The sequence below is a fragment of the Stegodyphus dumicola genome, chromosome 5 (assembly GCF_044657685.1).
Source record: "Stegodyphus dumicola isolate Sdum_Otavi_A_Nest chromosome 5, ASM4465768v1".
Taxonomy (NCBI): Eukaryota; Metazoa; Arthropoda; class Arachnida; order Araneae; family Eresidae; genus Stegodyphus; species Stegodyphus dumicola.
Genome location: NC_140772.1, coordinates 26,059,441 through 26,084,189, shown reverse-complemented (window position 1 = coordinate 26,084,189; position 24,749 = coordinate 26,059,441). Strand labels below are relative to the sequence as shown.

At 33.3% G+C, this 24,749-nt stretch overlaps 1 protein-coding gene across 1 annotated transcript in view; it reads left to right on the top strand.

Annotated features, from left to right (window-relative positions):
* Positions 1-2,066: 2,066 nt before the first annotated feature.
* LOC146997064 (uncharacterized) overlaps positions 2,067-24,749 on the top strand; it is a 74,568-nt gene continuing 51,885 nt past the window's right edge. The window contains exons 1-5 of the mRNA XM_085816508.1: positions 2,067-2,603; positions 5,844-5,915; positions 15,831-16,004; positions 18,019-18,047; positions 23,751-23,823. Coding sequence (XP_085672634.1) covers positions 2,567-2,603; positions 5,844-5,915; positions 15,831-16,004; positions 18,019-18,047; positions 23,751-23,823 — 385 coding nt within the window. The 5' untranslated portion in view covers positions 2,067-2,566. The remainder of the gene's footprint in view (positions 2,604-5,843; positions 5,916-15,830; positions 16,005-18,018; positions 18,048-23,750; positions 23,824-24,749) is intronic.

Genomic DNA, 24,749 nt, shown 5'->3' with positions numbered 1-24,749 from the left:
AATTCAAATAGCACTAAATATAATCGTTTGTCCTATGAGTATCAATAACAAAATCTATTTTAACATAAGGAAAGAAATTTCTGCTAAATCTCCCCTTGTCAACATTTTAGGGCATTAAAATTAAATCTGTAATCGGATAATACTCTGATATTTGGCGTCTCTGCTTGATTCATCACTCAAGTTGTCATCCGTTGATAAACATGCGGTGATGAAAGCAAAATACAATAAATAATGATTCGCGATTTCGGCATCAAGGATATAAAATATTAGTTGGTGTAAAATTAACAAATGTTTCGGTATGAGATTATGTTAAGCAGATACGCAGCTATAGAGTCAAGTTACTAATCACACAAATTTATGCTAAAATAATTATTTCTTCAATAATGAGATATTTTATTTAGCGCCAAACTGAGATTAAGAATCGGGATTTCCGACATGTTTTTTTATGATGAGGAAAAAAATCTAATGCGCGTGTGCATAAAGCATACCCCTTCCCTTCAAAAAAGCCCTAAAAAATTGGTTGGTGGTGGCTTTGAGGTCTGGATTTTAGATCATTCCAGATATTGGATGTCCAGATCTCGGACTTTGTACTGTATATAATATATATACATCTTTCAAAATATAACTTAGCAGTATGTATTCACTCTTTTAAAATAATTCTACTTTAATGAAACTTAGGAGATAATATAATCAATTAATCAATATTGTTTAGGAAATAAATTATATATAATATATATATATATATATATATATATAGTAAAAAATGTATATTTTCACTATTCAAGTATTCACTGTGACAAGTATTCTTATCTTGTCACATGAACAGGCCTCTGTGGAAAGGGGCTTCTCTGTAAATAAAGCAATTGAAATTGAAAATTTAAGTGACTCATCATACATTTTTCAACACACAGTATTTGATTACATAAAATTTTCTGGAGGTGTTCTTAATATCTAAATTAATAAAGAAATGAGATCAGCAGCAGCTTCTGCAAGAAGTGGAGTTCGTTATTTAGAAGTTCAGTATTTAGAAGAACAAAAATCTTTAACTAAATCCAAAAATTCAAAGAGGAAAAAAATATTATTGAGGAAGAAATTGATTATATGAAGCAGAAGAAAAAATTTCTTCAAAGGGACATTAAAGATATTTATGAAGAAGTAGATGCTTTAGCAGATGAAGCTGAGACCAGCAGGAACATTGATTTGTTTATCAAAGCAAATGAACTTAGAAGAATAGTTAAAGAAAAGGAAATAGACATGAATAAATTAGATGTTAAAATAGCTGAAAAGATTTCAGATTTAAAAAAAGCACAAATGTTTTGCATCTTTTATTGTATCTTTCAAAAAACCAAAGAAATAAATTGTATGTTTACAAATCAGTTATTTTAATCTGCAAAATATTCTTACATTGTGATTATAATAGTAGTTGACTGTGTTTAAATAAATATCAAATAATAATCATGTAAATCTCTAAAATAGTGACTGTTATTAGTGTAAAATACACTTATACATGTTTTTCAAGAAATTATGTCCCTAATTTAATGTTATCTACTTCGTAACTTGTAGGGAGTTAGTTTAATTTTCAAAATTGTTTTATGGTAAGTATTAAATTGAATTTAATAATAGTGCATAATGCACACTTCTGTTAGTTTCTGTGAAAGTTACAGTTAGTTTCTGTTAGTTCTGTGAAGTGAAATTACAAGCATGAAGTCGGTTGTATGGATAATTGCTTTATTCTATTCATTTTTTTTGTTTGCTGATAGGTTCTTAATTTTTTCTTTGATGGTCCTTAAAAGTCCTTAAAACTCCTTAATTTTCATGTAAGGAAATGTGTACGAACCCTGGAATTTTGAGTGTCACCGAATCTTCGGCATCGGAAGCATTCTAGGTGAATGTCTGTGCTGGTAGCTAGATGAATATACATTTAAACTAATATGGGAACATTAGGTATATCTGAAAAGTAAAAAAATATGTATTATAAATTATTCTGTGTGAATTAAATGTTCTTAATTTTTTATATCAGGAATTTTTATTTAACTGAATCAGATTCAAAAGTAAAAAAAAAAAAAAAAAAAAAAAAAAAAAAAATAAGAACTGCATCTGTTGCTATTAAATATCTTAGCTTGTTCATCAGTAACAGAGATTAACTTTAAAACATAAATATCTTATATTTTTCCGAATGAGCATACACAACACGTTAAGGTGAAGCAACACAAAATTGCGTTTCAAGACTATTGGTCCATTTGGGCTAATAAACTCATCTCTAATTTCTAAAGTTTTTCAAATTATTGATGCTAATAACTGTTTTTCTTGATCCATTGAATATTTATGTAAGAAAATAGTATATAATAATGTTATAATTTATATTGTAGTTTTCATAATACCTGAGCAGTATTCTTTATAAATTCTTCTTTTTAAACAAATAATAACCTATATTCTGTTACTTAGGTCTTCGAAAGGACTGTGCACGCTTCCCCGTGCATCATTATGCCCACTGGCATCCTTTAAGCAGCCGGAAGCGAGGATCCGAGGAAGGGTGATTCGCACCCTGGACCCCTCGGAATACCCCATGGCACAGATATGCTCCCTGTCGAGGCATTTCCCAGGTAAAATTAATACTTTATTATATAATATTTTCTACATTTTGTTGCATGCATACAGGTTCATAATAATATAGAGTTCATATGGTCCTTAAGAGTCCTTAAAAGTCCTTAGATTTTTTGGAATTGATTTTTGGTTTTTAAAAGTCCTTAATTTTGGCCAAACTCGGCAGAAGGTCCTTAATTTTAATCATCTGAAATTTCTGTCTGGTTTTACGACTGACATTTTGAGTGTGAACTAGCATTTTGGAGGAATATTTTTGGCAATTCGCTGACATATATGATTATCTTTTGAATGGGTTCGTGGGTTATAATTTGTTTCTATTTCTAATATGAATAATAGGATACTCGAGTTTCTAAGCAAGAAATGAAACATAAGCATTTCGAAATTCGTTTAATAAAGAGCTGTTAAACGTTGTTAATTTCGCTTTTGGGGATGTGAATTCTTTTATTAAACGGTTCTAAATTTGGCGACTTATCAACATTTTGGCAATTTTGAGATCAGTTTCTATAGAAAATTTTTAATTCCGAGATCTGAGAAATTTTCGATGTTTTTTTTAGAACATTGTAACATTGATAAATATTAATGTATTGTAATTATTTTTAAGAAATAACATTAAAGTAAAGCATTTTTATTTTTCGCTGCCATATTATAAATTCCATTTTGGCCACTTATATAGTATCTTGAATCTGAAAAAATAAACGGTACTATTCGGTTTCGAGGGCCGTAAAAAAATTGCAGCGAAAATGTACGCGCAAAAGCACCAAATCTAGCAAATGCGCCCATTAAACAGCGCGCCAAATCTAGCGTATGCGCTGATTTCAGATTGCGTAAGTTTATATAGTTCTATATTTCTTAACATGCCATTGAAATACTAGATTAATTTTTAAATCCTTTTTTGATTTTAAATCCTTTTTTTGATATACTATGGATTAACAATTTGGGAATTGCCCATGACAAAAACTCTGCAATAGAATTTTGGGTAAAATGCAGAATCACCACACTGCTTGACGCGTTTTTAAGAATTGCACATATTCGGTATCCATGTACACATCGACCCATTTTCACTTTAAAAAAAAATCCTAGAATTGCACAAAAATGGCACTGCGCACACCCTTGACTTTATCTATGTACACATCGACCTATTTTCAGTAAAAGAAAATTGACAAAAATTCAATTGTTTTTACCTTGTAAAAAGCGGCAAACAAATAAGTGAGCGATTCTGCACTTTACCAAGAATATTTTCAAAGAAAATGCATCATTCATTATAGAAAATTACATTTGAACAACCAACGAGATGAAATTATGCTTTAGCGATAAGTCGGTAGCGAAATAGTGATGCAGGCATCCATTCAGTTATGTTTCTTTCCTTAAAAATCTTGACCTCCATCCAAGGGCTCATTTCCCAAGGAAAGAGAATTATGCATTCAGAAGTTAGAATCAATTTTTAATATAATTTTATTTCTGAAAACAAAATTTTCAAGATCAAATTTCTACTGAAATTGCTGTTCTGTTACATTAAAGAAGCGCCAAAGCCTTCTTATTTAGAGCTCAGCTTCGGTGCGCTCTGGTTAGAATTAGGATTTATTCCCAAGACTAAGAAGCACCGGAGCCAGCTCTGACTTTCCTTCCATTGACTGCCTTTAAAATTTCATCAAGCCCTGGCTTTTAGTTTGAGAATCGTGTAAAATAATGCTGGGGCTTATTTTCGAGAAATATTTTGGGTGAATGAAGCATTATCTGAGTGTAAAATCTGAGTGTACACTAATAAAGCATTATTAGTGTACACTCAGATTTTACATTATGCCCAAAGAGGCATTTTTTTTAATGTTTTGTGGGTTACCTTTATTTATTAAATATCATGTTCTTTGCACTTAAATCATAAAACTGAGTTCAACAGCAATATCCCAAAATAATTTTAAAATGAGCATATCTTTAGAATTACCGATATGCAGTCTCACATGCTGGAGATAATTTTTTTTTGCCATACAGTGTTGCCATTACTTGCTTTGAAATCCCTGAGTTTTTTTAATCAAAAATTTGTTAGAAATGTATAATAAAAATTCTAATTTTCTTCTAATGAATATTTCTAATTAGACATTTCATGATTTTAATGCATGTTGTTATAAATCAGTATCATAAAAAGTAGAAAAATGTATTCGTAACCGTGTTTATTGCTTTTAAATTGCTTTTTTATTACTCAATAAATGTCTAGATGAAATTTGAAAGTATCTTAGACTTAAATGAATGGCAATATGCTAGCAAGTGGAAGATAAAAGTATTCTATTTGAGGCAGAAGCAACACGTTGCTTTCGTTGAACCGAGTTTCGTTGAATCGAGTTGAACCGAGTTCGTTGAACCGAAGTTAAAATTGAAAGATAAAGGTCCTCCACTTTTCGAATGACAACAGTCTGCAGATAAAAATAAAAATGCTTTAATTTGAACAGCGTTTCCACTGTTCGTATTCAAATTGTTGACATAGTTAATTAAAAATTCATTAAACGTTTATAAAATATGAAATAAAAACAGTTGAATAAATTCTAAATTCCGACTTCCAGGTGTACATGTTTGGGTGGAGGACTAGGTTATTCAAAATTTGATGGCTGTAAATACTGTCGATATTTTTGGCAATGCAAGGAATATGCATACATACATGTAGACTCTTCAGTATTTAATAATGAGACAGGGTGAAAATATTTGGTAGCAACAATATGAAGCACGATACGTCATTTGTAGTGAATCGCCACAAAATCTCATTTCGAGACTAATAACCCTTTTTGGGCTAAATAGCATTAACAATTTACCTACATTTTAAGCATGTACAATTTACAAAATATGAAATGGATAATTAAAAAAATTCCAAATTTGGCCTTCCAAATGCCCATATACAGATGGAAACGTCCGTTATTCGAAATTTGATAGCTCTAGTTACCGTCGTTTTATCACAATGCGAGAAACATGCATCCATTTATGCAGATTCTTCATAATTTTTTTAATATAGTATAAGTCTTTAATATTTGGTGGCAGCAGTTTGAAAAGTAAACCAACATTTTTTCAACAGTTTTCAACACAAAATGCCAAAATGAAATTAATAGCCCTTCTGGGCTAACGCCTCCCCCCAAAATAACTGCTGCTTTTACATTAAGAAGTTTGTAATTATCTTGTTTTAATTACAACTATATATTCATGACACATTTAGTTAAAATTTTTGTTGTTAATGGTGATGAATAAATTTTCATTTATAGGGAGCAATATCATGATAAAGCTCCGACAGCTCGCCAGGGAGCGAGAGGAAGAGGAATGTGCACAGGAAGCAGGTTAGCATATTTGTGATATGATAATTAAAAAGACAAAAATAAAAATTGTAAATGATATCTTCAAAAGCAATGTATATTAATTTTTGAGTGTATTGTTTGTAAAAAGGGAATAAATAAAATAGATATGTTAAACAGTTAAAGGTTTACAGCATTTAAATACAATAACCTACATTCAGAATGCAAAATTAATGAAAGAACCAGGTAATCAACAAAAATATTCAAATTGTATCATTTTGTAAGAGTCCTTTCAATTATGTTAAAATCATGTAATGGGGATAATTCTGAAACTATGCACTTCGTTTTTATATGTCCAGTTGTACATTACTTTACATGCCAATTCATAGAACTGTAAAAAACGGAAGAAGATTGAGATGACGTATTGTGCCCTTTGACCATATAAGCACAATTAAATTAAGATTTAAAATAAGCCTATTTATTAAACCTTCCATAGCTGTACTATTTTTGTGCTTTTATTATTATTGAAGGCACTCCTTATATGGAGAAGTGCTGTGGAAATAATGCATTGATGAATGTCACCGTTGATGAAACTGAGTTTGTATTCACTGAATCACTTAAACACCGAATCACTGAGTGGTGCTGAACAGTTAGTCACCATTAGTAATACTTTGAGTTCATAATCATGATAATCACTGAAACATTGGCCGGGACACTATTCTTTGAATTGGTGGAACATGGTATCAGTGGGATTCTGAGTACTATGTCACATGAAGCAGTGGATTACTGATTTTTGATATTATTGATATTATCCATTGCTTTGCATCGTTTGCGAAGCAATGGGTCCGTGGAAACTTGAGAAACTGGGGCATTGAGCCACATTAAGTAATGTTGTGCATCTTGTTTGATTTTTTTGGGGGGGGGGCTGGCACAGCTCTAGACCCTGTTGATGTAGCTTGTCAATTAGTGCTTTAATGTTATAGGAATGTCGATGTTTAATTGAACCTTTGGAATTCTACTCCTGATTGATTGGGGTGTTGTACATGTTGAGTTGATGTTAGTGGGCATTGTAGAAGGTAATGATTTGGATCACCCCTCTTCCCACATACAGACACATCTGATGTAGAGGGATTTCTTTCGCTAAAATATGTGGAGAAGGGGCTGTGGCCGGAGATAATACTGTGACAGGTAAAAAAATTGGATATGGTACCATTCTCGTCTATCTGTCGTAGAAGGTTGTGTGTACATCTGCCTGTTATTCCTTGTGACCATTATAGTTTCCATTCTGTTAAGCATGATGTTTTAATTTCTATTTTAGGGCCGATTGTGGCCGTAGCATGTTTATTTCATCTCCAAGCTGTTCCATTGTGGCTTGCTTTGGCGAGGAAATCGGCTCTCTCGTTGCCTTCACAATTGCTGTGCCCTCTTGTCCAGGTGATTATAAAGATTTTGTTACTGGAGGTGATGGTATCTTTTATTTCTTCTGCAACTCCTGAGGTGGTGCTTGAATTTTTAATCGCATATATTGATGATCGACTGTCTGTCACTATGTGGATATTATTGGTTTGTTCTTATAGGAGATGGTTGATACTGAATTGAGTTCTGCCTGATATACACTATTGTCAGCTCTTAGGTGGCTTTGCCATTCAAAGTAGTGTCCATTGTTCTTATGGTGGTGCTGCAGCCAACTTTGTTGTCGATTTTTGAGCCATCGAGATTGGTGTCTTGAAGGTGGCTGAATCAGTTTACATCTTAAGTTTTCGAGAGTCTTGGCTGGGTGAGTGTGGTATTTCTTTAGCTTGTTATTCATATTGATCAGGATAGAAAACCTTGTCTTGGAGGGTTGCTGGTTTTTTTCACTTGTAGTATGGTAGTTATGGTGGCTTCTATTTCTGCTTCTATTGTGAGTGGTGTCACTCCCGCCAGGACTTGGTGTGTTGAGGGATGTTGTTTGAAAAGCTCTTGTAATATTTAATAGGAAAGGGCGTTAGATGGAGTTTAATAATCTTTGTTTTCTTGAAGTCATGGAGTCTGCCCATATGGCTGCCATGTAATTGACTATCTTGTTAATTATGGTTTTAAGGAGTAGCTTCATTATGTGATGGTTGAGCCCCCACTGGTATCCTTCTATGGGTTTGAGAGACTTTCCAATTTTTGCAGTGGTTGTACACTTTTCTCAAAGGTGTGAAATCTATGTGAACTTGTGGTCGGTGTTGAGTACGAGATATTTTATGGTGCGAACATATTTGATTTTGTGGATGTCAGTGTTGATAATTGGGGTTCCTGTTTTATTGTGGCCAGGTTTAGGAATTATGAGAGCTTGAGATTTTGAGAAATTTGTAATTGGATCCGTTTACAGAGACTATTGAAGATAGAAAGCATGTTGTTGCAATTATCATGTAGAGAGTCTCTTGTTGTTCCATTGATCACAAATGCCACATCGTCGGCGAATGCTATAATTCTTGCATGGTGAGGCCACTGGTGTTGGATTATCTCATTGAAGGGAAGAGGTGATATTCCAGAGATATTTTAGCTCAGCAGTGTTCATTATATTCAGTGAAACCTTGGACCTGACTTTCTGCAGCTCTGGAGCCTAATGTGGCTTAAGGCACTATATATAGATAGCATGTGTAGTTTAGCATAGTAAGAAATAAGATGCATTTATTAACGATATCTTTTGATTATTTGTTCTTAGTGATAATAGAAACAGTTATTACAGTGAGCACATTTTGTGAGGAAGCATTCTTCATGTAGTGGAATATATCAGTTACCAATTACCACAGACTAAACTTATTATTATTTCCATTTGCCAGGTTTTGCATCTAATGGATTATTAACATAATAAACGCACAATAACAAAAATGCAACAGGAAAGTGCTCCTTCAGCCAAACGATAAAGTTACAAGTATGGAACAGGTATCATGTGTCGATTTTAGCCTTCTTGTTTTAGGACTTCATTGCAAAGATAGATTACCTGTAATAAACTTTTAACTCTTTTAAATGGATAAAATTCGATGACTTCAGAAAAAGAACGCAAGTCGTTTATTTTTTCATCAAATCAAATCACATAATCTACCAGTTGTTACTGGGAAACAATCTTATGTTGTCATCTTATGAAAATTAAAATGTACAGACATTAAAGATAAGAAGAGGAAACATAGAGGACACTACACATTTCCTTCCCAGTGAAAATGATTAGAAGACATAATCCTTTAAATGGGGTGAAAACCTGATGGTCCTTCCACTGCTTGTGGTATGGTTGTGATTGACACGGAGGTTTGCACTGTGTGGGCGGATCTGGATAATCCATCTGTCTGTGGGTTTTAAGAGGCTGCTCATCATTGTCTTTTATGGTAAAACATGGTTTTTCAGCATATCAACTGAAATTCTTTTAAACGTTCCATTAATTTCAATGCCAAAATACTTTAGTGGTGTCAGTGGCATAGCGAAGGGGGGCAAGGGGGTGTATGACGCCCCGGGCGCTGCTTGCAGAGGGGTGCCAAATGGTCTCCAAAAGATTTTCCAGAAAATTTCAGTTTTTATTTCAATCAATTTCTGGAAAATATATTTAAAATTAATAATTATTGCAATATAATTAATTACTTATTTTCTTGATTTGTCTGATAAAATGTGTAGTAAAATGTTTGCAGTGCATCAACCAAATATTTCCACATACAAAACATTCTTTCTGACCACTTTATTTCTTTAAGAGATATATTTTTCTTTTTTTCAAACGAAATGCACGTATAACTCGCGTTTTTTTTATTTTAAAACAATAACACGACCTTGTCCCGAATTTCTCAAACATATCCAGTTTCCAAAAACCGATTCCATAATCTGGAAATGACATTTTGGGAAACTTGTAAGGCTTCCGCTGCAATGGATTGCGTTTGACTATTCTGGAAACAACTGATGGTCTTCCTGGTTACTGATTCAACTAAGTCATCTTGCTGAGAGATCGTATATTCACTGCTTCAAAGCATTCAATACATGCTGATTGTTTTTAGTCTCCTACTAAAAAGGAATGCTACAGGTCGCTCCTTATCTAAAATGCATAGTTTCCGACGTTACAGACTAAATTTGCATATTCCCAACTTTGTAAACATTATAATTTTCTTTTATAATCTCTTCTATTTCGCTTTTGTTAAAAAGGTTGTCGATTACATGGTTATTTAATACCAAACTCGCAATGTCCCGTAATTCTTTTGAGCAGCGAATGTCTGCAAGGTGTTATTCCGCAGTAGAAAAGAAACTGAACGTAAAACTCCACTTCAGATCTATGAAGAAAATGTTTTTCCAAACCGAAGTGTAGCACTTCATATACTCCTTACTATTTCATTATCAAATGCTAGCTATGTTTTAACTGTGATTTTTTCGGGGGGTGCCAAAAAGATATTTTGCCCCGAGCACCAGTTAGGCTCGCTACGTCACTGCTCGGTGTTTGACAACATAAGGCCAAAGATAGACTGGATGCAAAGATGAAGTGACCGTATTATTGTAGACGAAAATGTAGCAATTCAAAATGCATTTTGAGATGAATACGCTTGTATATCCATGGGTAGTCTTTGGAGAAGATTTCATGTTACAGATTATACTTTGTACTATTTCATGTTATGGATAATACTTTGCACTAACTCTGAGTGTGTGACATTAGGGATCGTGGTGACGAATTCTTCGAGTAAACAGAGAGGACTTGAACAAAGAAGCTCTGCTGAAGAGTATCCTGTATCTTCTTTCAGTGCAGAGTGTAATCCCAGAAGAACCAAGGGTAAAGTGTCTACCCAAGATTGTGCTTTGTTGTAAATGACATTTTCAAGCCCAATTAGTCCATACAATCTTGAGTTGTCGCCCAATTAATCCATACGATTGTGGATGGTGTGCGGCTGTTTTGGATTTTTGAAAACTGAAGTATTTGCTCAAAGATGAGAAGAGTTGACTTCCGAACTGACATCCTTGATGAGAAGTAATATGCTGTGGTATTCCAAAACAAGAAATCCAGGTTGAGATCATCCCCTTTGCAATTTGTTTCCACTAATTGATCTGCCATAGGAAGAGCTTCAACCGATCTTGAAAAACTATCAATCATCGTTAGTAAATGTATGAAACCTTGACATGAAGGTAAGGATCCAACAAAACCAATGTGAACGTGTTGAAAACATTCAGGTGGAATGTTCAAGTCCATAACAGCCAACTTTGTATGTCTTTGAACCTTAGATCATTGGCATTCCATGCATTCCTTACACCATAACTGACAATCTTTATTGAAATTTGGCCACATGAATCTTTTCATGATTAATTTTCTTGTGCTTCTAATCCCTGTATGAGATAGGGTAGGAATAGAAGAAAATATTTGTCTGCGAAAGTTTGAGGGGATGTATGGGTGGTTACTGTTGGTAGAGACATCACAGTAAATCATTTTGTCAGTGCAGTGCCTGAATGGAAATCTTAACCATTCTCAGCCTCCAGTTGTTTCTTAAACTTGTTAACTCTTCATCATCTTAAAATTCTGCAATAGTTGCGTAATCAGTTGGAGACGGTATTAATTCTGGAAAGAGTATCTGCAACAACACTTCCTTCTGCATTGACAAAGCAAATATTTGTTGAAAATTGAGCAATATAACTAGATTGTCTTGCTTGTCTGGGAGAGGCTTTGTTTTAATGTTGTTGAAAAGCGAAGGTGATAGGTTTGTGGGCTATAGAAATGTTGAAATTGGCAAAGTATAAAGTTGGTCATGGGCACAAGAGCTTTTGCCCTTGGGCTTGTAGCAAGTAATGCCAACCCATTTCTTGCCTCAACCCTTTCTAAAAGAAAGATCTTCATTGAACTCCTTACATTTTACATAATATACAGCATACAACATATTCATAATACAAATAACTGCATGTAAATATCTAAGATAATTAGACAGGGTTTGTACTGTCCTTAAAAGTCCTTAATTTTTTCAAAAATGATTTTTGGTCCTTAAAAGTCCTTAATTTTGGCCAAAATGAATAAACAGTCCTTAATTTTGCTCATTTGATATTTCTTATCATTTCTAATGATTGCCATTCTAAGTGTGAATTACGATTTCTCATGAATATGGAATTAAAATTGCACGGCTCTTAACCAATCTGTTGGCAGATTTGCATTGCAAACGCTAAAAAAAAAAAAAAAAAAAAAAAAAAAAAAAAAAAAAAAAAACAATAAGCTACCCAAACGAAAGTATCGGTGTCTGATACGCTATTCACTAAGCCACAACCCTTCTGACGCCAATAGGAACGAGTTGCCTGGAAAGTGCATTTTCAATAAACTGTGGCTTCATCAAGCTGATTACAAAGACTGGATATTGATGGATGGCAATCCTTAAATCTGGTCTTTGTCTGAAACAAATTGAAATTTCTAGAATGGGAGAGTCAGCGCTGAAAATTCACATGAAAATTAAGTTTCGTTTCATCATTGCAATTTGTTTTTACACGGTTTTACTTAGCTTAATTTCTGTGTTTGTTTCAATTAAGCCATAAATTAATTTTTTATCACCTTCTACGGAGTTTATTCTCTTTTGCACATACTATATGTATGGGATATCGGGATTATGAGTTTATTTCTACAGAGGGTCTGTTATCGATTTCACGGGAAATCTGTTGGCTCCATTTCGATTTTAGGTCGCCAAGGGCAAATTCGGTAACGCTAGCCGAGAAAAAGTGAAGTTCGGAAATACGTTTTAAAGCTTCAATAGACAATTAAGTATTTGGTTTAATCCTATGCTGTTGATAGTAATGCATTATTTTTGCTAATGGCAATACAATTATTAGTTGAAAATAGCTAACTAATTAAATTTTTTTAATATTTTTAAAGCTACTACTTTTAAAGCTACTACTTTTTAAACTAATTAAAACTAATTTTCCTGAATTAACTAGACGCAAAATTAACTTTCATGAATTACTAAAGTTATTGGGTAGAAGTTTAACTGAAAATATACATTCCGTATTATATATATATGTACAGTACAAAGTCCGAGATCTGAACTCGTCGGGACTTCGGCGATCCCAGATTTCAGATTTTTCTGGATATTAGATCATTGTAAATTTACTAAGATGGCACATAGAAATTATAAAATTGAAAGTATGAAATTGTGATTTATGAAATAATGAAGCATTTATGATTTAAAGGGTATCAAAATTTACAAAAGAAAAGAGCTTAATATTTATATGTTTACTTTATTAAACATTTCTTTCAATGTGAGTTGTTTGATTTATTTTCTCTGCTAATACTTTAGACTAATACTATAGACATATAATTTCTTGTTCAGTTATTAAGTTCCATTGTTCAAGTCCTGTAATTGCTGTGTCGAGAATTCTGAATAACTTGTCAATCAAAATTTTTTCTCGTTCAGTAACCTCTCTGTTACTATCTTCACTATCGGTAGCTGTATTTTCTGGATTTAGAACCATACTACAGATTTCGCCCTCCGTTAATTGATTGATGATTGGGCATTGTCATCGCAATGAAAAACGTCTGTTTAACTTCGCTAAATTCTGCTGCCTGTTGCGGCCATGCCAGATCTGGCGCTGGTTGTGGCTTTATGTGAATAACAAATTAGTTATTCTTAATTCAAATAGCACTAAATATAATCGTTTGTCCTATGAGTATCAATAACAAAATCTATTTTTAGCATAAGGAAAGAAATTTCTGCTAAATCTCCCCTTGTCAACATTTTAGGGCATTAAACTGAAATCTGTAATCGGATAATACTCTGTTATTTGGCGTCGCTGCATGAGTCATCACTCAAGTTGTTCATCTGTTGATAAACATGCGGTGATGAAAGCAAAATACAATGAATAATGATTTTGGCATCAAGGATATAAAATATTAGTTGGTGTAAAATTAACAAATTTTTCGGTTTGAGATTATGCCAAGCAGATACGCAGCTATGGAGTCAAGTTACTAATCATACAAATTTATGCTAAAATAATTATTTCTTCAATAATGAGATATTTTATTTAGCGCCAAACTGAAATGTATACTTTCACTATTCAAGTATTCACTGTGACAAGTATTCTTATCTTGTCACATGAACAGGCCTCTGTGGAAAGGGGTTCTCTTTAAATAAAGCAATGAATTTAAATGACTCATCATACATTTTTCAACGCACAGTATTTGATTACATAAAATTTTCTGGAGGTGTTCTTAATATCGAAATTAATAAAGAAATGAGATCAGCAGCAGCTTCTGCAAGAAGTGGAGTTTGTTATTTAGAAGTTCAGTATTTAGAAGAACAAAAATCTTTAACTAAATCTGAAAATTCAAAGAGGAAAAAAAATATTATTGAGGAAGAAATTGATTATATGAAGCAGAAGAAAAAATTTCTTCAAAGGGACATTAAAGATATTTATGAAGAAGTAGATGCTTTAGCAGATGAAGCTGAGACCAGCAGGAACATTGATTTGTTTATCAAAGCAAATGAACTTAGAAGAATAGTTAAAGAAAAGGAAATAGACATAAATAAATTAGATGTTAAAATAGCTGAAAAGATTTCAGATTTAAAAAAAGCACAAATGTTTTGTATCTTTTATTGTATAGTTTATTATTCTAGTATCTTTCAAAAAACCAAGGAAATAAATTATATGTTTACAAATCAGTTATTTTAATCTGCAAAATATTCTTACATTTTGATTATAATAGTAGTTGACTGTGTTTAAATAAATATCAAATAAGTTAAATAATAATCATGTAAATCTCTAAAATAGTGACTGTTATTAGTGTAAAATACACTTATACATGTTTTTCAAGAAATTATGTTCCTAATTTAATGTTATCTGCTTCATAACTTGTAGGGAGTTAGTTTAATTTTCAAAATTGTTTTATGCTAAGTATTAAATTGAATTTAATAATAGTGCATAGTACACACTTCTGTTAGTTTCTTAAAGTGAAATTACAAGCATGAAGTCGGTTGTATGGATAATTGCTTTATTCTATTCGTTTTTTTGTTTGCTGATAGGTCCTTAATTTTTTCTTTGATGGTCCTTAAAATTCCTTAATTTTCATGTAAGGAAATGTGTACGAACCCTGTTAGAGGGAACAGAAGTTTTTTTTAAAAAAGATTGTTATTAGATTTATGTTTTTATCATTCTTTGTGCTGCTGTTATTTTTAATTTTATAAACATGTTTCAAGAAGCACAGATTCTTACCACACATCTTCAACACAAGTTCCATGTTACTTAATGTGATGGCTGTGGTCTAACCTACTGATGCAATTTTTTAAAATATTTAATCTAAAATAATATACCGTATTTGACGGCATATAAGATGCTGTTTTTTTCCTAAATTTGGTCTCGAAAAAGTTACCTGTGTCTTATACGTGAAGGTAATTGCATTCAATAATTGTTTATTTGGCTTTTACGAAATGTGAGAACTAAAAGAAATCACACTATTGAAACATTTTTTCCTTGTGTGTGGCTGTCTAAATAAGGGTGCGTCTTATATGCCATCAAATACGGTAATTGGTTTGTAAAATATATTAAATAATTTTCATATATTTTTCCTCTTATTTTATGATTTCTTTCTTACTACACAATATAGCTTTCTATCAAGAAAGAATTATGAATTTTATCAATAATTTTTGGTAATTAATAGGATCTTAATTATGCTGATGTGTGGTCAATGCATATTTGCCTATCAGCTTTCTTTCACCTTTAACTTTCCTTTCATGGAGTAGCTTTAAAATTTCATTGAGCCCTGGCTTTTAGTTTGAGAATCAAAGAAAATAATGCTGGGGCTTATTTTCCAATTAGATCTTTATAGTCTGAGAAATATTTTTGGGAAATAATGCATTATTATTAGTGCACACAGTTAAAAAAAACTTGCTTTTATATCAAGAAATTTGTAATTATCTTGTTTTAATTACAGGTATATATCCATGCCACATTTAGTTTCAAATTTTTGCTATTATAATTAATGATGGTTAATTTTTTCATTTATAGAGACCTGCGTGCCACCTCTGGTGCAGGACACCAGAGAGGTGGAAATGGTCGCACAGGAGGAAGGTGCACAGGGGAAAGACGCATCGGAGGAAGGTGCGCAGGAAGAACGCGCGCCGGAGGAAGTCGCGTGGGATGAAGACATGCTCGAAGAAGAGCTGTTTGAAGAAGAAGCAGGTTAGCATATTTCTGTTTTGAGAATTTGATAAAAGAGTACTCAGTCTTGTTTGGTGTGGAACACTCGTGCTACGCACTGTCATCATGAAAGTTTGAGTTATCTGAAACTATTAATTTTATTTAAACATCAAGCTGATTTTATATTTTGCAATTTCATAATAAAGCACTTGCTAAGCTCTCATTGTATGCTTCAGACATATATGCTTCAGACAGACGAAGCACAACTTAACTTTCAAAACTTGCCAGCCGTGCCTACAACAGGCTTTCAGGTTTTTTCTGATTAACAGGTTTCTCTCCTGGCAAGCAGCAGCTAATCTTCTGTTACAAATCATGCTGATTATGATTTTATTTCTAATTTTAACCTATGCCATTTGACATAAAATTTACCTGCTATTTACTAAACCTCTAGACTGAGTAAGTACATGGCAAAATGAGACATAAAAGAAAAAATCAGCATAAAGCCGTTAATAAAATGTAAATGAAATGTCCCCAGTCTTCTTTCAAATATGTCCAACAATTATACGTGTAAAATATTTAATGCTATTTGGTAAACTTTATAATGTGGATTTCATTCTCAAATTTGTTTTAAAATTATGTTAATAAGAATGCATCCTAGCTCCTATTTTTTAGCTCCTATTGCCTGATAGGTCGTTAATTTTTTTCATTAATGGTCCTTAAAAGTACTTAATTTCCATGTGCAGAAATGTGTATGAACCCTGAAGCTGTGTCCAAGGGAAAGACAGGCTTGCATTCAGAAGTTAGAATAGTTTTTTAAGGCATAATTATTTTTAAAATAAAATTTTTCTGTTGAAATTGGGGCTTCTCTTACAGAAAAGAAGTGGCAGAGCCCCTTCATTTAGGGCTCTGGACTTTAAGACACTCGCGAGCTCACTGACTGTCAGCTCGCTAGACGAGATGCTAACTCTGCATGGACCAACTGAGTCTCCACGTACCAGCAGGGCTCATACAGCTTTTGGCTTGTGTTGGAGAACATTCTGGGCTAAACCAGTAAGAATTCGCTCCAGAAGCTTCTCCATCCATCTGTGGCATATCGCCAATTTGTTCGACAAATGTGGCAACCCTATACCTGCCTTGTTGGGAAGCTATCATACCGTGCCTGGACACTTCGTAACAATACATTATCTTGTACTAAACTTTAAGTAAAGTATGAGATAAACTGTTGTCTACAATCAGGAGAATTTTTGTGTCATCAGGCAAACCAACCGAATTCAAATATTTACGAGCATTGGGTGCAAAATGATTTTCAAACCAGTCATTTATTAATGCTTGTGTCATCCATGCTCTTTTATTTGCACAATATATAATGGGGGAAAATCTTTACTCCTCTAAATTCTCGATGCTGTGTATTTCCCCCGATTACGAAAAGTTTACACTTGTGCATTCCTGCAGCATTTGTGCATGCTAAAATTGTTGGTCTTGAAGAGTCACTGGGAAGTAAATGTGGAACATAGATTGGGAACTGCTGATTTAGAAGTTAGAATATGATATTTAAATTATGTTTCTCTTTATTGGAATTTTACACACTGTATGGTGTATATTCTAATATAGAGAATGACTATTGTGTGCCTTTTCACAATACAAGGCCTTCTTTGTTTATCCAACTCTTCTCCTCCCCCCCAAAAAAAAATGTATCATGTTTGTAATTGGTTTTTAAGTCACAGTAATATTGATAATATATTCTTCAGTTAGTCTCCAAGAATATAACTGTCATTTTCTCATTTATCTGTCCACTTTGAAATAACAAATCATATTGATAACTAATTCTTTAAAGCAGCAGTCGTCATTCCTTTAAACAAAAACCCTTACCATAATCAAAGTGTTTACTGTTTTATATATATATATATATATATATGTATATAAACTTTGAATTTTGTATGTGACGAATTACTCTTCCCATTGATATTTAAAATCCATGGCCTTCCAGTACATATCTCAGTACATATATCTTTTTTTTTTAAATTTCAGATAATATATTAATTCTTTTCTTTTGTAGAAATCCAGGAGGAAATGATGACGGATGAGGTTTGTGTAATTATAATTAAACTTATCTATATTATCAATTTGTTTTCTGTGCATTTTGTTATCTAAGGGCAGTGGTCTCAAACATAAATTGAATGTGGGCCTAATGCCCGATCTAAAAAAAAGCTTATTCCAAATAATTCTAAATATGTTCAGCACACCTGCGGCCAAGTTGCTGAACAGTGGTAGTTCAGTTGGAGGTTCGAAAGCCACATACAGGTTGGCAGCATGGGCATTTTCGTGGTTTTCCCCAGGTGTAATATGTATACAAACCGGTTTCCCTTAGAAAGTCCTCCACTAATTGCCATTATCACGTAAACCAACCAAACCATCTAATTAAGTTGAATTACTGACTAACTTACTTCAGCTAAAAATAAGCATTTTACAAAATATTTCCAGGGTGACAAAATGTGAGAGCAAATAACGACAACTTATTCTCTTTCTTATACTTATTAAGTTTTCCTTTGATGTATATAAAAAATATCCATATACAGTCAAAAGTCGTTAATTTGGACACCCATAATCCGGAATGATCTATAATCCGGACCTCAAAGCTAAAAATTTTCTGTGCATGCGCCTCGTTGACGACACGCGCGCATAGGACCTTTTACCACTGCGCATATGCGTGTGCGCAAGTGCAGAATACGTTTTCGCGTGCGCGTTTTATGTATAACGGACGGTATAATCTAAAATTATCTAATTATCTATTTCAGTTAATGTTGATGATTGCGTTGTTCCTTAATCTTCGAATTGGATCCGGCTTATTATTTTTTGCAGACTGTAAGAGCAATTTTATAAAAGTAAGCTTGAACTTTCGATTATGTCAAAAAGAATTTTCGATTCTGGAGCTCCCAAAGGATCGTACAAAACGAAAGTATGTTTCGATGTCCATCAAACAAAAAGTGGAATTGCTGCAAAAAATGGATAAAGACATGAAGAATCTGACAGAGAGGTTAGTGAAAACGAAAAAATTTTGATTGACAAGTTATTCGGTATTCTCGGCACAACAATTAACTGGACTTGAACAGCGGAACTTTGTAACTGAACAAGTATAGAATTAAAAAGAAAGTATTATCACATAAAACGAAGCAATTTAAAACAACATACATTGAAAGAAATGTTTAATAAAGTAAACAAATAAATATTAAGCTTTTTTTTTTTTTTTTTTTTGTAAATTTTGATAACCTTTAGATTATAATTGTTCTTTATTTCATAAATTAAGGTTTCATATTTTTAATTTTAGAATTTTTGCATGCCATCTTACGAGATTTAAACTGATGATCTATAATCCGGAAAAATCGATAATTCGGAATCGCCGAAGTCCCGACGAGTCCGGATTAATGACTTTTGACAGTATTTGTTCATTAATGAGTGAATTTCTTTATTTCCGACTAGAGATTTCAGCTGCACCACCTGATAAACATCAGTCAATCTCATTCTTTTCATATTAATTATCAACTGCACAGAAAAAATTTTCACATCTAAATATGTACTCAAACAAAGTGATTGGTTCTTATTGCAAAAATTCAGATATGAGGATATTTTACTTTTTTTAGAAGTATGAATAAAACTTAGTCATATCTATAGCTTGAAATGTTTGAAAAAATTTATATGAATTAAGAATATATATTTATATGATTTATATTAAATAAATTAGTTCTGTTTGTGAATTTTTTGGGCAGTTCTTATACTCGTTTTGAATCATAAGCAAAATGATGTAAAACCGGACTCCGAATCATTAAAGTCTTAAACTTTTACTTCAAAATCTTGTCATAATAATGCTAATTCAGTTGATGGGTATATATTCATAAGCTATGCAAAATTGCTTAAGGGGGTTACTTGCAGCCTGCAGGCTACCAGTTTAAGACGACTGCCTTAGAAAAGGTTTTCTTTCTTGTTAATATACTTCCTTTTCAAAGATAATAAAAATGAGATGATTTATTGTATTTAAGATTCAACATTTTGATTGCTACTTCTATGACACTTAAAGTTCTGTACACGACACATTATTTATTATATTGTTATGAATTAACTATGTAAAAGCAATAGATTCAGGTTGTGAGAATATTATTTCTTAATTTTTTTAGTATAATTGATTGAAATAAATATTTAATTAAATCATGAATTTTTATTTAAATCAATCAGATTAAAGTATTAAATACTTTTTATAGAATTATATAACGTATTTTTCACATTTTAAATCTACTGAAAATACATAATATGCCTCAATGAATAGTCATCTAATTTCCTATAAAATGTTTTGCTATTCCACCCGGGCTGTGTCTGTCAACAGTCTCAACTGATAAACTGTATTAAATTTAAGAAGAACCCTTTTGAGGAACTGTTAAATTTAAACCTTTTCAATATTATTTTTCTTTTCTATCTCATTCAATGTTTCATTATTTAATAAAACTGATGTACTATAAAGAAAATGCACTGTGTATTGAGTTTGTACTCTTCTCAACTTATAAAAGGACAGGCAATTTAAATGAATAGACAGTTGCTGATAAATACACTCCACACTAATACACTGCTGGCCATTAAAATTGCAACACCAGAAAGGTATAATATGACGAACATCAAAATCATATGAAAGGAAGAAGAGATTGGGATATGCAAATGATTAGTATTTCAGCATATTTAGACAATGCAGGAGGGAGAAACGACATCTGAAGCACTGCATAAAAGAAAAGTTGTGTATTGTATTTCTCATTCGGAAAGTGCTTTTTAAGATCAGAGTTAGCTCAGAATATCATTTTATGTCTCGAATAATAAGAAGAAATGCTTACCAGCAAGTGTCGTAATTCGGTAGAGGCAGAATCGTTGCCTATCTAGAGTGTGGATTATTGTTCAATGGTATCACCCTGGTTGACATCCAACTATTGTCATGCGAATACAGAATCAGTGGGTTGTTGAGGGTCATACTGAACGGCATGCAGGATCTCGGCGCCCTCCATAATGAAAAATAATCATGGGAGGGTAGTGCGCGAGAGGATAGACATAGTGTGAGGTCAATTCTGCAAATCCGTACAACCACATTACGAACCATTACGCAAGAAGTGGGCATGTTTGCAGCATGCCTAGTATCTGTTCATATGGTGTGTTGACGTTTGCAGTTGCATGGACTATCAGCATAGCAACCATTACTTTGGCTTCTCTTGACAATGCAGGATAGAGAGAGATGGCAACTCTGATGTGACGAATGATGAAGTTGGATACAGGAGTGGCACAATGTCATCTTTTCTGATGAGTCTAGATTCAGCATGCAGTATTCTGATGGCCATAAACATATCTGGAGGTTCCTGGGAAACAGCACGTCACCTGCTTGCATTCGATATTGACATAGGGTCCCTGCACCTGTTGTGATAGTTTGGGTAGCGATTTGGTACATGACATGCACATCTCTAGTTTTGATTGACGGTAATTTGAACAAAGATCAGTACATTTCTGACATCTTATGTCCAGTAGTTGTGCAGGATCTTTGATGCCTGCCAAATGCCATCTTCCAACAAGATAATGCCAGATCTCAAGTTGCATGTAGTGTTCTGACATACCTTGATACACAGCATATTCAATTGCTGCCCTGGTCTGCAAATCTGTCATTCATTGAAAACCTGGTCATGGGTTGCTGAGAGACTGGCCCACCACCCCTCTTAATATGGTTGATGTTAATGAGTTGCCCACTTCTCTCACCCAGGCTCAGTTTGACGCCATGCCTAACCGGATAGCGACTGTTTTTGCTTATCCTGTAAACCCCCAAAATGCCTACAAATTTAATCATTTTGTCTTAATGCCATACCGCATATGTACACTAAATTATCTTTTTTGTATTTGCTTTCCTTAAGGTGCTGCAGTTTTAGTGGCCAGGAGTTTATATTTATGAGAGTGGGAACTAAATAAAAATGTAAGAAAGAATGATTTTATAGGATACACACCTGATATTATAAAAAATTATTTTTACTCATATCTTCAGAGAAAAAAGAGGTGTACATTAAGAAATTTTATCACACTTTTAATAAAGGTTGTAGATATCTTATGTGAGACACTAAATTGATTACATGATGGATCAGGCTATGTTAGATTTTTGTCAGGTTTCCTGACTGTTCAAGTTCACAAACTGGCAATTTTGATGAACACAAAGGATGCAATAACCAGTGGCAACAATACAAGACATCGCCAAGATTTAAAAAAAATTCTTCTTAAAATCTGATTCTTGCATTTCTTAAAATCTTAATCTTACATTTGAACTATCAGGAAATCCAGTCTGTATGATGTATTAAGATCGGAGTTAGCTCAGAATATCATTTTATGTCTCGAAAAATAAGAAGAAATGCTTACCAGCAAGTGTCGTAATTCGGTAGAGGTAGGATTGTTGCCTATCTAGAGTGTGGATTATTGTTCAATGGTATCACCCTGGTTGACATCCAACCATTGTCATGCAAATACAGAATCAGTGGGTTGTTGAGGGTCATATTGAACGGCATGCAGGATCTTGACGCCCTCCATAATGAAATATAGTCATAATGAAAAATAATCATGGGAGAGTAGTGCGCGAGAGGACAGACATAGTGTGAGGTCAATCCTGCAAATCCGTACAACCACATTACGGTCCATTACACAAGAAGTGGGCATGTTTGCAGCATGCCTAGTATCTGTTCATATGGTGTGTTGACGTTTGCAAGCATGGACTATCAGCATAGCAACCATTACTTTGGCACTTTAGTACATCCATATACGCTGAAATGAACATGCTACTTTCAGCAAAACGAGTTCTTTTTTAGATTGTGTTGCACTATATTTTATTGAGTGTCACATTCTCTCCAGATCTGAAGTCATGGAATAGCCGTTTTGGATGGCCCAAATCTGGATTCCTTGGGAAAGAAAGCTTGGCTGTGCATTTGTCCAATCAAAGCTTGCATCCATTGGAAGATTTCTTCTCAGCTGTGAGACATTTTGACACCTGTTTAGATTGACTATTATTAGCAAATAAAGTTATTCTTTGAAGCGGTAATTTGTGAAAGACATTCACTAGTATCTCTTGGAACTAAATTTGGCAGTTACCTCTTAGTTTACTTGAATGTTAGTTGCTAAGATATGTTGATGACTGGCTTTCCATCTTAGTGTGACTCATCATACGATGTTTTAATGCAAAATACTTTTTTGACTGAGCATTCTGAATTCAGATAGATGCAAAAATCTGCTTTTCCTACAACAAATAGTGCATGTGTACTCATGTCACATTAAAAAATTCTTTTTTGTTAATTTCCCTATTGAACAACTGTCTATGCCTGTCTTTTTATTATTCGGAATAATGAATTTTCTTTCAAAACAGTTCAATGAACAAGACTTAAGTGAACTGGCTTGAAATAAAATTTATTTCAAAATATTCTTTTCTGAAATATTCTGTTGACCAGCATCTGTACTGTATAAGTTTCCAGTTTTTGTGGTCTGTAGGCTCTACTTGCATTGTCTAATGCTGTACAGAAGCCCTGGTAAACTCTTTTTAGAATTTCTTTCGGTAAGCAAACACAAATACAAGTGCAATTTTTTCGTAAAAGTGTAGTGGTGTAAACAATTATAAAGTGAAGAATATCTATGTTAGAGATTATATGAAGTGCGATAAACTGCTTTCAAAGTTACTGAAGTTTTTATTTAAATGTAAACATTATTTATACTGACTCTTAATTCTGATTTTGTCCTGTTCAGACAGGAGACATCTGCAAACTCCTGGATCTCTGCAGTGAGACCGAGAAGACATTAGAAAGTGCCCTCACAATAGGTAATCAAGAGTAGAAATTTTTTTTGGCATATACCAGAATTGAATTTGTATGTATTTAGTGTCTTAATATGTTAAAACAGTGTTTACTGTTGTTTCTGCAATTTTGAATTTTCTATGTCGCCAATTTCTTTTGCCATTGACAGGGTTGCCATGCTACCTGGAAAACTGGAAAAAGTCAGGGAATTCGAAAATTGACCAAAAAATTCAGGGAAAAGTCAGGGAATTTAAATATTTTAGTCAAAATCTAGAAGAGACACGGAATTTCATACGGCGACACCCGCCCCCCCAAAAAGCGAGTTTTGCACCGGCAATGGAAGCGATCACTTTCTTGGCTAATTGTGTATCGCGGAGTGTCATTTGGGCAGCTGGCATAGAGCCGATTTTTGCAGCTCCAATTAGGTTGTCTTTTAGAAAGGCAAAGCAAGTTTTCAGCAACTTTAGTTTCCAGTAACCTCAAGAATTGCATGCACATGTGCAGTGCATGTTGAACTAAACAAAATACTTATTCTCGTATAAAACAAAATCAGTTTAATCCTAATATACTGTACCAGGAAAATTAGAATAAAAGAACATGCATTGTTAAGAAGGAAAACTTCTCTGCAACAGGAGTGGCTCTGTTCCAACGTAGAGGAAAACAGCTACGCATGCACGAAATATCTCGCCAAAGCTCGAAGCCGTTGTCGAAATTCAAAGGTCACGTTATCAAGATTTCATAAAATGAATTTCTTTAAACTTTAAAGCAAAAGATTTTTTTTTTTTTTTTGAGCAAGTAAATTATTTAATGGGTTAGTTATTTTGAGAGGAGGGGAACTACAAAAATCCGTGTTTAAGTTATTGAGAAAAATCAAAGAAGAAATGTTTTGTCAAAGAATGTTTCTTCTTAACTCGTTTTCCTCAATTTCCTGCACATATCATGGAGAGGGAAA